Source organism: Sciurus vulgaris (genome assembly GCF_902686455.1).
Source record: "Sciurus vulgaris genome assembly, chromosome: 7".
Lineage (NCBI taxonomy): Eukaryota > Metazoa > Chordata > Mammalia > Rodentia > Sciuridae > Sciurus > Sciurus vulgaris.
In genome coordinates, this window is record NC_136467.1 from 21,579,629 (window position 1) to 21,594,160 (window position 14,532).

General features: G+C 40.1%; 1 protein-coding gene across 8 annotated transcripts in view; it reads right to left on the reverse strand.

The window, feature by feature from the left end:
- The window catches only part of UTRN (utrophin), a gene marked incomplete at its 3' end in the record, with an annotated part of 506,460 nt that overhangs the window by 390,834 nt on the left and 101,094 nt on the right, over window positions 1-14,532 (reverse strand). For all 8 annotated transcript variants that reach the window (XM_079146787.1, XM_079146786.1, XM_079146788.1 and 5 more), the window contains one exon: window positions 12,539-12,600. In XM_079146787.1, coding sequence (XP_079002913.1) covers window positions 12,539-12,600 — 62 coding nt within the window. The remainder of the gene's footprint in view (window positions 1-12,538; window positions 12,601-14,532) is intronic.

Genomic DNA, 14,532 nt, shown 5'->3' on the forward strand with positions numbered 1-14,532 from the left:
CTCAGCTGGCCAGGTGGCTGCTGTCACACTGATCAACCCTGTGGTTGCAATGTGAAAACTGAGGTAGACAGTATATCAGCGAATGAACCAAAGGGAATAACTACTATGTTCCAATAAAACCTTATTTCACCAACATTAAAATCTGAATTTCATATAATTTCCATATGTCACAAATTTATTATGATGATGATGATGATGATGATGATGATGATGATCTTTGCAATAACCTAAAAATGTAAACAACATTATTAACTGATGGGCCATACAATAGAAGAGTGAAGTGCTCTCAGACAATAACAGCAAGTACTTGCTATACATCAAATATGTTCTAAGAGATGTATAGAGATATAGATATATTTTTACGTGTATTATTTCTTTATAATAGTACTTAAAGGTAAATACCATCAACATCCCCAACTTATCGATGAGAAAACTGAGACAAAATGACATAACAAGTGAGTCAAGCCTGGTGGCACACACCTGTAATTAGCAACTCAGGAGGCCAAGGCAGGAGGATGGCAAGTTCACAGCCAGCCTCAGCAACTTAGACCCTAAGCAATTTAGCAAGATCCTGTCTCTAAATAAAAATTTTCAAAAGGCTTGGGAGGTTGCTCAGTGGTTAAGTACCCCTGGGTTCAATCCCCAGTACAAAAAAAAAAAAAAAAAAAATTACATAACAAGCCAGGAGTGGTGGCTCACGTCTGTAATCTCCGCGGCTTGGGAAGCTGAAGCGGGAGGATGGTGAGTTCAAAGCCAGTCTTGGCAAAAGCAAGGCAAAAAGCAACTCAGTGAGACCCTGTCTCTAAATAAAATACAAAGTAGAGCTGGGGATGTGACTCAGTGGTCAAGTGCCCCTGAGTTCAATCCTACTTCCGGCCCACTACCCCAGCCCAGGAAAAAAAAAAAAAATCTTAACAAGTGAGAGGCAGAACCAGGATCTGATACCATGAAATCTGGTTCCAAATCCACGTTCTCAACATTGTTGCTGTAGTCCAACTAAAATTAAGAGGGCATCCAACTGTGACATACAGAGAAGGAAATATCTCATCACTGGGGGTGGGATAGGAAATATTTAACAACTTCTCAAAGAGGGCAACAAGACACATGTGAAATTACATGAATCCAAAAGAAGACTGTTTTTTTGTTTTGTTTTGTTCTCAATGCACTACTTTAAAGCATGTTTGGTGTTAAGGTTCTAAACATGGGATTGACTCTAAGAGAAAGTCTGGAAATGTCAGAAGTCATCTTTTAATAAAAATAAAAATGGATTCATCCTGACAGTTCTTATTTAGATTTTTTCATCTTTGCACAGAATTATTTCTAACTTTTCTGACAGAGAGAATATAGTTTAATAATTCAAATGGAAAAATATTTGGTGAATGCCTCCTTTGTGCTTGGTCCTTCAGAAGTGCCAAATTCAAGTCTCTGTCCCCATTCACAACAGAGGGTTTCCATAGTTTTCCAATGAACATAAAATGGTACAAATGAACCATCTTGAACTTGGAGGAAAGATAAGGCTTGGGTCACATTTAGCTTTAAAAACATTCAAGGCTACGTGATACCTGGCCAGATGACAGAGGTTACCATCCTGGCATGCCAGTCTTGGCTGCCCCCGTCTCTCATCCCCCTGTGCCCGTTCTTTGTGCTCTCCTAACAGAAGTTCTAACCCCAGTGTGACAAGAGGGGACCAGCCTTAATACTTGTGGCTGGGTCACTACTGCTATTAAGAGTGTCAGAGCAAAGAAGCAAATTGTCATTGCAATGCACAGGGAGAAGGGAGCAGGTCTCTCACCCACAGGTGATGGCAAAACTCAGTGACACAAATCTGATGCTCCCCAATTGCACCGGGAGAAGCAGCGGCTCTAAAGGCTGACGGTGGCAGCCAAGCTCAATTCCAGCCATGCACAGTCACGTGGGAACGCAGGTTCACTGTTGGCAGAACTTTTAGTTTTTCAAAAGAAGTTAGAAATCTGAATTTATAGGTCAGATCTTCTGATAGCATATTTGTAATTTCCTAGAACATCACGCCAGACAAATGGATCTTGTCTCCAGGCACGCCAGGTCAGAGGGCAACTGAGATGCAACCATTGCATAAGGCAGAACCACATATATAGGAAATATAGGACGAGTCGGTAGTGGGGCCTTTGGGGACCTGGAGGACTCTGGATGGGGCGCGCACACACAGACCAGAGAACACGGTCAGTCAGGACCCCCTTCCCTCTACCATGGCACAGTGGTCACATGTGCTCAAATCAACAACAGTGCCATCATTCCAGGCTCCTTCCCTTTCCCTCGCTTCCCCTCCAACCCATCCCTACCCTATCCTCCTACCTCCAAAACCACATCCCAGCCTGGCCCTTCCCACCATCGCCACTGCTGCGACTCCGCTCCAAACCACGATGTCCTGCCTGAGCTCCAGCACGGCCTCTCCCATCTCTGTTTCACATAAGAGCTCAGTGATTCTAATTCCGAGGTGCAGAACACATCACACACACCACGTCGTCTCTGTACTTTAACCTAATGGAGACCTATTACGGGAAAATACAACCCAACCGCGAATAAAAGGTCCTGGGAAATCTGGCCTCCATCCCCTCCCTGATCTGAGGTGGGATTATTCTCCCCCTTCTCCAAGGCAACTCCCAATCACGATTATTTTCATGCTCTGTCAAGTTTTTTCAGCAGCAACAGTTGCAACAATAGGAAAAATAAATCTGTAAAAGACTGAATAAAAAAGTAATATTGAGTAAGTACAATTTGGGTGAGATGGGAATTGTTTGTACCAACAATAAACAAATCAGAGATAAAACTGGGACTTGGGTTTTCCATTTGGAAGGTCAGTGCCAAGCACCATGCTGACGCAGAGGAGCAAGGCTGGCAGATGCAGGCCTTGCCTTCAAGGTCCTCAGACTCTGAACAGACTTAAACACAAACAGCACCAAGGCAACACATGGGGGACGAGCGAACCAGCTAGGTTCTGCCAAAATTGTTCAATGTGGCAGATACGATACCAAGACAGAATCTGCTCCAGGACTTATCTAGACCTATTATGAATAATCAAGTAATAACTATTTGTGAACAATAAGGAAAAGACTGAAAAGATAGCAGTTTTGAAATGCTTTCAGAACTAACATGTCTGAGAAGAGTATCTTACAAGTAACAAGCACGAGCCCTGTAATACTGTTTGACTGTTCTGTTAAATATTTATGCCCTGGGTGTTTTCAAAAGGAGATTTGAGCTAGTCTGTGCAATTATTCCTATTCCCATGGTTCTCTCTATGAAAGCATATATGTATGTGGCATACACACCCATGCAGATGGCACACGTATAAACACAAAATTGTAGAGAAATTGTACATAAATTAATGTATATGCATTCTTCTGGTCAACGCACGAAAGATCCCCCAGAATCTGATAATACATTGAAAATTTCATAGCCTCTCTCTTTTTCTCTCCCTCTCCCCCACCTTTCTTTCTCTCATTTACTTTTTCTAAGGAGTTGGTAAATTTAAGAATTTAAAAGAAAGAAGGAATTAAATTTTCCCAATATTTTCAGATCAGAATCTTTAATTTATAAATCCCAAATCTCAAAACTAATACAAATATAGCACGCTTTTTGGTTCCTGTAATTTTTCATCTTCTTAAAAATCCGTAATGGGGGCTGGGGAGATAGCTTAGTCGATAGAGTGCTTGCCTTGCAAGCCCAAGGCCCTGGGTTCGATCCCCAGCACCACAAAAAAAAAAAAAAAAAAAAAAAAAAAAAAAACATAATGCTACATCGAGTACTATGTACAATGTTACCATATTTAACTATAACATGTTTACATGTAAATGTATGTTTTTAAGTATTTTACAATAAAATCTTTTCTTTTTTTTTCTCAATGATTGAGTTATAAGTAGTTGAAAAGTTTCTCTTTGGATTTCTTCTATTACATATTTTATTATGGTGTCTATATATTATATATAGACACTGTAAAAGTAAGTTTTAGCTTTTATTTTAAAAAAAACATGGTGTCTCTAGTCATGGTTAAGCAAAATCATGAAATCAGGTTGATCTCATCTATCAAGTACGTGGCTCTCTCAGTGAAATGCAGATGTGTGTGACCCTCAGGATCCACGTCGATGACTCAAGTTCACAGTGAGAGAAAGCAAGCAGTGGTGATTCCGACTGAGAAAACTGAAAGCCAAGTAAGGGTCCTGAAGTGAGGCCTAAGGAGATCATAAAGACACCAACAAAGCAACACGTCAAAAGGCACCACGTCAAAGATCAGGGAATTCAGGGCTGGAGCCATTCAGTCCAGGCATTTGATATGGCCAAGAAGAAGGAGAAGCTCTTAAGAAATGAAAAAGATCCTACCAAGAAACTCGAAGCGAACTCACTCAGAAGGAGAGAGGGAGAAAAGAAGAGAAAGAGAAAGACAAGCAAAACAGGTGGCCCAGGCAATCACAAACCAGTGCCACCTTAACCACCAAGCAAAGACGTACAGTATTCACTGAAGTCAAACCAGTGGGTGTTAGCTTAACACCTTTGAAATTCTATGAAACAGCCATTAAACCAAAAAAACACCTTTCAGGGAATCACAAATACAGACAAGTAATAGAGCTTCACCTTGATTTTTGAAAAGAGAATTAACTATAGACATAATTTAAAAAAAAAAAAAAAAAAACGGGGATGATAAGGAAGCACGTGGGAGACCCAGACACCTGGAGGGTAGAGGTAGGACCATGTAGGTACCCAAGGGACAAATAATGAGTGGAAGTCCACAGGCAGAACAGGTCCCAACTCCATACGTATACCCAAGAAGGTCCATAGGCAAACTCCATAAATAATACAACTCATTCCATGAATGCTTAACTGGCAAAGCAGAGGAGAAGTTTGGAGAATGTAGTTCCTCAAAAGACAGGCTTCCATAGGCCAGGGTGAGGCACTGATAATGATAAAATAAGGTAAATGAAATGAAATTTTCTGCATTTAATAAAGGAGAAGCAGCTGGCCTGGCCCCTTCCTCTCCTTAAGACATCTATCTCCTGAAAACTTAATAGGCCCAACATTTTAGTCAGGAATTAAATAAGCCCAGTATCCAGTTTTAAATGTAAGGTAAACATAAAAGCAGCTATCTAGGTGGACAGGAAACCATTCCTAGGTGCGCTCATTCATCTGTCTCTCAGGGAGACAAGCGTTCATTGTTCTTTGTTTCACTTTATTGTATTTCAGTGTGCAATTCTGTCTGGACTTGATTCTGCTAACTGCCTGCCGACACCTAATCTGATACGTATACTTAAAAATAAATTCATGTTTTCCCTGTGTCCTATATTGGTATGGGGAATTGTTGGCAGGAATTTTTATTTCCCCAACAGATGATAACAGCAAAAATAACAGTGTTGGCTTTTCCCCAATTCGGCTCCCCTCACACCTCAGCTACAGGCTTCCTAGGCCAGGTACTGCTGAAGTTGGAGCCAGTCTTCTTGCTGTTAACAGATGGCCAGCTCTTCCTTCCCCCCACACCACTGCCTCCTCAGCAGTCTTCCCCTTTAGCTCACTGCCTCTTGCTTACCCTACCTGCACCTGCACCTGCACCTGCACCATCAGGGCCCGCCCTTAAAGCTGTAGGTGGTGAGGTCACGTGGTGCCGTTAGGCTGAAGGAAAAGCACAAGGTAGGTGGCTCTGCCCTCTAGCCCCCAGGTCAAGGATGAAGGGTCATCTTCTCTCAGCAGATCAAGCCCAACCCATGCGTCACCCCAGCTACTCAGGATACTGAGGCAGGGGGATCACAAATTTGAGACCAACCTCAGCAACTTAGGTTGATTCTGATTCAGAAACAAAAAAAAAAAATGGGTGGGGGGACTGGGCATGTACCTCAGAGGCAGAATGAATGCTCCTGGCTTCAAGCCCCAGTAAAGAAGCACTCCAAAAAAAAAAAAAAAAAAAAAAAAAACAACATTGATCATCGATTACAAGAACTCAACAGATACTACCAATTTTTTTTTTCACAATTACAAACACCAATAGGATTTGTCCAAATCATTTATTAAATACTCAATATCAAACAGCATATTCAACAATATTTAAGTTGTTTTAGCTTAAACCAGATGAATTCATTTTGCAAGTATAATTTTGAGACAAAAATCCATTTAAAAAAAAAATCAAATGGAATTAAAACAAACCCAAAAAAGCTTACATAATGATTGCCAAAACATCTGGAAGCTAGCATTTAAGAATATGGAGTACATTTTACCATTTGCTTTTTAAAAAAGTATCAGTGAGTAGAGTGAATAAACATAAATTATAAATTGGAATTTCTTTTTAAAGAACCACTTGAATGGGTAGAGTTCCTAAAATAATTAGTTGAGGTGCCACACACATATTTATTAACTAAACCAGGGAGAGACCCAGTGTGTACCTACCTGCTCATGCTCAAACTTCTACAACAGGTGCTACTTATCATCACGCAAGGAAACCTGCACAGTCTCCTTCACAAAACTAAACTGAACATCTACGAGTGGAAAAAAAAAAATGTCTGGGGCTACTTTTATTGCACACTCTCCATAAATCTCCCTCTACGACTTTTCCACTCCTATTTCTGAAATCAACTTCCAACTGGAAAAAAGTAGAAAGTAACTAACAGCGTTCCACTGTCCCCAAAAGAAACATATCTGAATAGCTCTTCACATTGAAATCCATACAAAATGCTTCTCAGATTTCCTCTCTCAGGTTCTGTTCATTTAAATTTCAAGTTTGGATTGTAACGTATGAAAATGTGGCTCATCTGTGGCTTAAAACAACAAAAAGAAGGCAGAAATTTGCTCAAGTGAAAGTCCATTGTTTTTAAGTTTGCATATTGTTTCCCTAACCTTGGTTTTTTAAACCTCTTTTGAGAATCATCTCACCAAACTGATAAAAGAGCTTCTGCAATGTGTATGTTCTCATCTCTGCCAGATGAGCAGCCCTGAAAGTCAGCCAAAGAAAATGCAGGCTCAAAGTCAGAACAAATTTCCCAACAGCAAAGCAAGAGGCCTTCACTGCCTCTCTTGGGACAGCAGTCTGCTTCTGAACCAGAGGTTGTGGAAATTAGAGAAGCAAAACACCCAAGTTTTATATACTACTCAGTGGTATCAAGTGGGCTTTAGAAGCCAATTTTTTTCATTTGTCTGAAAATACGCAGCATAGACCAGGATTAGCACAAGTTAGGGGCCACTCACAGGGTTTTTATTTAGCGTTCCTAAGTAATTATAACCTCCCATATGCCTCACAGCAATGCCCAATATTTCTTGGGCAGGTAGTTAATGATCAAGTGTGTTTTATGGCTAAAAGAATAAAAATAAAGGCCTGAAAAATGTGGCTAATAATTTGCTTAAGGTCATAAATAAATGAGCTGCATGTCTAGGAGTAAGGGTTAAATTTCCTAACTCTTTACTCCTTTACATAATCATTTTCTTATGAATTCTTCAGAACTTTTCAAACTTCCAGAACCATAATTTACTCTGTATTCCTTCCCAGGAAATTCAATCTCCAAAGTACTGTGAGTTTGAATGTACTCCAGTGCATTGTGATATGCACTCTGTGACATATTAACAAGAATTTGCAGATACAGACAGGTATCCAGACCTGTATTATTTAATATCCTCTAGGCCTTTACCAAATCTTTTATCTAGGAATGAACTGATCCAGTTTTTAAGCTTTAAACCTCATTTTTCTTTACTGTGAATTTAGTAGATAGATCCTGGTAAAGAATCATATTGAACTGAAAGAGAATGGTATGTATTAAACCCAGTTATTGAATACGTGTTCCAGCACAATTCTCTAGAAGTCGGATATAGGGAAAGTTTGCAGTTAAATTTGTTGTTTTGGTTTTTGTTTTCATTTTTATAAAGGCATGCAGCAAATGACTTGATAGATGGTATTATATACAATTTATGAAATAATAGAATTTATGCCATTTTATGCCCAGATCCTCTTTCCAATACTACCATCCTCAGCTGGTTTACGCACATACAGTGACAGACATATTAAATTTATGTTTGTGTCAATGTCACTCATTTATTTATTAAGCTGATAAATACTCACTGGGTATTTACTAAATGCCAAAAGTTATGCCAATAAACAAAACAGTCCCACTCTCTGGGGGAAGAAATCTGTAATTAATTAAATATAACTGCTAAGTACATCAAAGGATAACATTCTGAGAGTCCTGAGCATCATCTACCACTGTCTGTGAGCTCAGAAAAGTTATCCTTGAGGAAGTGACATTTAAACTCAGGCAAAAAGAAGGACCAGGAGTTGACCAGGAAAAGATAGAGGAAGAAGCATGCGCAAAGGCCAGGGAAGGTCCTTGAGCTGCAGTACAGACCATGTGCAAGAACACAATGAAGGAGCAAGAGTAAAGCAAAACGAACCAGGTGTGGGGGTGCGTGCCTATAGTCCCAGCAGCTTAGGAGGTTGAGGTAGGAGGATCACAAGTTCAAAGCCAGCCTCAGCAAAAAGTGAGGCACTAAGCAACTCAGTGAGACCCTGCCTCTAAATAAAATACTAAATAGGGTTGGTGATGTGGCTCAGTGGTCAAGTGCCCCTGAGTTCAATCCCCAGTACCCTCCCCCCCCAAAAAAGCAAAATGAAGTCAGGAGTAGATGGGGGCACGTATTTAGGGCCTTAATATCCAACAAAGATCAAAACATCACACTGTACGCCTTAAGCATATACAGTTTTAATTTTTCAAAGTTTCTTTTTAAAAGAAGAACAATGGTGGGCTGGGGATGTAGCTCAGTTGGTAGAGTGCCTGCCTTGCAAGCACAAGGCCCTGGGTTCAATCCCCAGCACCGCCAAAAAAAAAAAAAAGAACAATGAGCAGCCAACAAAAGATCTTGCAGAAGAAAAAGAGGTGATCATCCTTTTCCTTTTGAGATCACTCTAGTTACTCTGCCCAAACTAGAAAGGGAGAATGGATAAAGAAGGTGAACATGGAAAAGAAGAACCGTTAGCAGATGAGCACAGTGTGGTCCACCACATGTTTGAAGATAATTTTCAAAAGAAGGTGCAGTCATGACTCTCCGACAAGCACAACATGAGCCAGTGTCAAAGGCATCACTTAACTCATTCATCAATGAGGAAACCACTAAGGTGTTAGCAACAATTCAAGGACAACTTAAAGAACCACACGCTCCCAGGCAAAAAAGGAAAACTGAAATAAATTTACAAAAGATGCAAAAACAGGTCTATCCAAGGGGCAACAATCATTTGCATTCCAGCCACTTTGCATTATATGGATAAGAATCTTTTGCATTAATATCTATTTTCTACAAATTAGAGTTGTAAAGTTTTCCAAAACAATGAAAGGCAGAGATGACTCAGACAGCTGAGCCAAACAGGATAACCATGAATTGTTTTTGCCCATTTTACTATTAATTTTTCTATTAGAGATCATAGCAATGTGGGAAAGAAAGTGTCAATAAAGTGTAGAGAAGTTGCTGGGCACACACCTGCCATTGCAAGGGCTCAAAAGCCTGAGGCCGGAGGATCGTGAGTTCAAAGCCAGCCTCAGCAACTTAGCAAGGGCCTAAGCAACTTAGCAAGACCCTGTCTCTAAATAAAATTTTAAAAAGGGCTGGGGATGTGGCTCAGTGGTCAAGTACCCCTTGGTTCAATCCCAAGTGCAAAAAAAGAAAAGAAAAGAAAGGAAGAGAGACATGGACAATTTTTAATAGATCTGTATCATTGCTGCAATTAACAAAACTTGGTATTTAATTGAGACTTTGGATGCAGAGGGGGCTGAAAAGAAAATGTCTAGAGTGCTATCTGTTTTAAAACAAATTTCTAAATGGCAAACAATGCCATCAGTGTCTGGATTATCACAAAATAATAGATATATTCACAAATTTATATACCAAGTTTATTTAATAAACTATTGTGGTATTACTGGATTTTTGTATTGTGTGGGTTTGAAGATGTCAATGACCCATGATAAAAGTCGGTTTTCACATTCCTTACATTCTCAGAGGCAAGAGAGATGTCTGTTTGAAAACAAATTTCTAAATGACAGAAGATGCCACTAACGCCTGTCTGGATTTCTCATCTCAGAGGCACACACTGTAGGGAAGGAACAGACCCAAGGAACAGTTATATCTGGAAATCTCGCACAATATACCTTTCGACATGAATAAAAAAGAAATGAAACAAAATTCAGGGATGAAACAGAATTCTTTTTCTTTTGCTGACCTCTGGATGACCTAGTGATACCAGATGAAAATACAGCATGTCGCAAGCTCAGCAAGGGTTAAGCTGCGTGGAGTCTATGAAATTCTCCCAGCCTTGAACCTAACAGGCCCTGTCCTGTGTCACCAGTGTGGAAGAAGCCCGAGTGGTAGACTGAAGACAACCAGAGGGAAGGAAAAGGAAGGATGAAGGTCAGGTTCAGGGTTATGAGCCCTCCATCTTGGTATATCCAAATCCTCCTAATTTCTTAGATAAATTCCTCCTAGACTTGGACTTCTTACTAGATGTAATGTAATCTCAAGTTTTCAAGACCATCCCACTTCTGGTACTTTTTCTCCACATAAAACAAGATTTCTGCTTCTCTGTCAGATTACATAACTAGAACATTTACTAAAGATGATACAAATTGTAAAGAATTATAATCATCCTGGGACAATTCATGTGGGATTAAAACCCCCATTTATATCACAAACTAACACACAAGTATTATAAATGAACAGATTTAAACATCAAGTTCATTTAATAAACCCTGTGGTACTGCTGGATTTTGTGTTCTGTGTGTCTCTGAAGATGTCAGTGACATATCACAAACACCAAGAAAGTTCTTTTCCATTATTCTTTCTCAGATGTCATTTGCATCATTCTACACACAACCTTCCACATTTGACTGAAGTGTCTGCTTCTCTCCATTCTCAAAAATAGGTATGAAAGCAATCCTACCCCAAGGGCACTCATGACACCACCGGGAGAAGCCCCCTTTGATCCAGGCTCTCTCGATTGCTCAAACTATGGTGCTCAAAATATCATGTTGTGCAGATGCAAAATTTTTCAATATTGTCAAGTTCAAAACATCTCTGTTACTTGTGTCTCTAGAATTAAACAATTTAAATTTTACCAAAACATCCTTCTGCCGTGGCATAATACCAGACATGATATCACCGATTAGATGAGCCCCTCTTTATTCCCATTCTCTACACTCCTAAATCATCCATCAAAGTCAGTTTTCACATTTCTCACATTCTTTTAGGCAAGATAAAATATCTCTCAAAAAAAAAAAACCTAGGAAACACTACAATCAAGAAATCGGCTGTAGGACTAGGGTTGCAGCACAGTGGTTAGGGCGCTGGTCTCCCACATATGAGGCACTGGGTTTGATCCTCAGGACCACATGAAAGTCAATAAATAAAATAAAGGTATTGTGTCCATCTACAACTAAAAAAAAAAATTGTTTTAAAAGAGGAAGAAAAGGAAGGAAGGAAGGAAGGAAGGAAGGAAGGAAGGAAGGAAGGAAGGAAGGAAGGAAGGAAGGCAAACTGTAAATACTGGGATGTTGAGCAATTTTTTTAAGAGGCGGGTTCTCCCTCCATTGCCCAGGCTGACCAACTCTGGAGTGGCTGGGGCTACAGGTGTGTGCCCACATGCACAGCTCCGGGGATGTGAGGTAATTTTTAAACTGCTGCTACTTAAGGTTCCCTAAAAGCATCCTCATTTTTCCCCAAAGAAACACCAAAGCTTATTTTCCTGAATTTTATAAAATTAGTAAGCAGATAATTTTGAAAAACTACTCTTAACTGAAAGAGCCTTTGTACTATATAAAAGACCACAATGGTGCTTCTTTGAGAAACCTTTATTTTTCATTTTGCTATAACAGTCCTACAATCAATTAACCTGGAGACTGTCTGCCCACCTTAGACTTGGTGGACAAAATTCCAACTTCTGTAATCAATAGATAATCACATCTGAAACAAAATTGAGAAGAGCCAATTTCTCACTTCTCCCTGCTCCCCATAAAAACAATATTGATCAAAGCCCAGATTATGTTCCAAGTGGTTAGAAATGCTGAGAAAGAACAGATCTTTGGGAGAAAAAAAATAAGGATGAAAAGAACCCACAGGGTAGGTAAACATTAATGACCAACTTCACACAACTGAAAAAATACTAAATACAGTTGCACAGGTAGAAAGCTGCCTGAATGATAAATTGATCTGAACTTGGCAAAATGAAACCATCATCTTTTTTAGCTAAATGAACCCAAAATTTTCTCAATACATATCCATTTCTTAAGTGTATCCAAAATTCACAGAATTCAAAGCAGCAAACTTTCTTAGAAATCTGGAGAACACCAGGTAAAACTAAAGAGCATTGGATGAACTGTTCACAGCAGAATTCCCCTTTGAACAGATTTTACAAGAGAATAAAGGAAGAAAAAACTTCATCTGCACACTCAGGAGATTCCTGCTGGTCATGGGGAAAATTTGCTGCACTTCCAAACCAAACTCCTCAATCAGAATGAGGCATTTGAAACACCAGAAAGTTTTTGCAAGTCTCACTTACCTTTGAAAATCGAGCATTTATCCATTTGGTAAAGGTTTTCTTTTGCACATCATTGTGTTCATCTGTGGGACAGAAAAGAAGAGAAAGGGGGAAAGTGAGCGTTTGTACCATTGGTGAGTGCACTAAATAAGATCATCACCAGCCTGGGAAGTCTAAAACAGCTCTGTGAGTACAGTCTGGTGAGGCAGGATGGGCAGCTAGAGAAGAATGGTTTGATTCATCACAGAGGAGCTTGCCAACGCCTCCAAGAGAGGGAGACTCCCACGGGCACCCAGGGGACCTGGCTGTCTCCCCCTAAACCCAAGTGTGCTGTCACCAGCTATTAAATTCAGGTTTGTGGGATAAAATCAAGACCTCGCTTCCTGTTACACAATACTTTGGGTTGCACCTTAAGTAAAATTTCAAGGATGAAAAACATGTTTGCACGTTCAAAACACAAATCAGAAGAGGAATGGAGGAACTTTAGATTACATAGAGGGAAATGAGAGGGAGGAGGGGGTAGGGGTATGAAAGATGGTGGAACAAGACAGACATCATTACCCTATGCACATGTATGATTACATGAATGGTATGAATCTACATCATGCACAACCATAGAAATGAAGTGATGTACCCCATTTGTGTACAATGAATCAAAACGCAGTCTGTAAAAAATAAAAATTATCAAATAAAAACTCAGAATCTCATGACTTCGTCCCTTTACATACAGTCTCTATACCCTACAGAACAAAAAGGAGAATATAGTTTATAGTTAGTTCTGTAACATACTTTCCTCTAGAAGACTGACATAAGCTTATAAGGATTTTGACCTATGCAAACATTTTGTAGACAAATCAGAGAAGATAAAAAGAAAAATGATCAACTTTGGTTTTGATTATAAATTCTCTGTCCGAGTAAAAACAAAAGAAAATTGACTTTACAAAGCTAAAGAGGGCTGGGGAGATAGCTCAGTTGGTAGAGTGCTCGCCTTGCATGCACAAGGCCCTGGGTTCAATCCCCAGCACCACAAAAGACAAAAAAAAAAAAAAAAAAAGGCTAAAGAAACCTTAAAATGGGCAGAGGTATCAGAAGGTCGTATGACATAACAAAAAGAGCAAAGGATTTTAGGACAATATTGGCTACATCCCAGTGTACCTCGCATGTGACCTGGGTAAGTCATCCTTGCATCTCAGGGTTCTCATTCATATTACTACTCAGCTTGTCTCGGTCTTGTGAAGAAGATTTGTGAAAATAAGTGAAAGCTGTTTGACAAAGCTTTGAGCTCACTCTTGTTACAATTATTGTAGTATAAATGTAAACAAGAAAGATTTTAAAATGTCCATTTTACCCTTGCATTTACTTCTAATCATATTCTCTTCAACTATTCTCCAATTCTGGGCTAAAACCAGCAAGAGAGTCATTGCTGGCTTAAAGCTACAAAGTAGCAAGTTAATCTGACTCTACCCCAGTACTTCTGGGTCTGTGTCCTGCCTGTTCCACTCCCTCTGCCTGAGAACAAAATGAAAACAAGAAGCCCCTGTGCTCTCCCTCCGGGTCTGCCCCCATTCCCAAGGGGCTGCCTTTTACATGGAAATAGGGCCCTCTCACCAATCTCCAGTAGGATCATGGGACTTCACCTACGACTTCACCAAAGTGCTGTGGTTTGCATGCTGAAGGTCCCCCAGAGGTCCTGTGTCAAAGGCTTAGTCCCTAGATGGGTGCTAATGGGAACTTTTAGGAAGTGAGGCTTTGTAGGAGGTACTGAGGTCTTGAGGTGTGCCCTCGAAAGGGATTGTGGGACTCTCCCCACAACCCTTCCTCTTCCTCTCTGGTTTCCTGGCCACAAGGTGGGCAGTTTTCTCTGCCACATACTCCTCCTATTACCAGGTGGCACTGCTAACAGAGGCCCAAAGCCATGGGTCCACTCAGTCATGGACTGGAACCTTCAGAACTGCACGCCAAAATAAACTGTTTCCTTTCTGAGTTAATTGCCTCAGGGATTTCATTACAGTGAC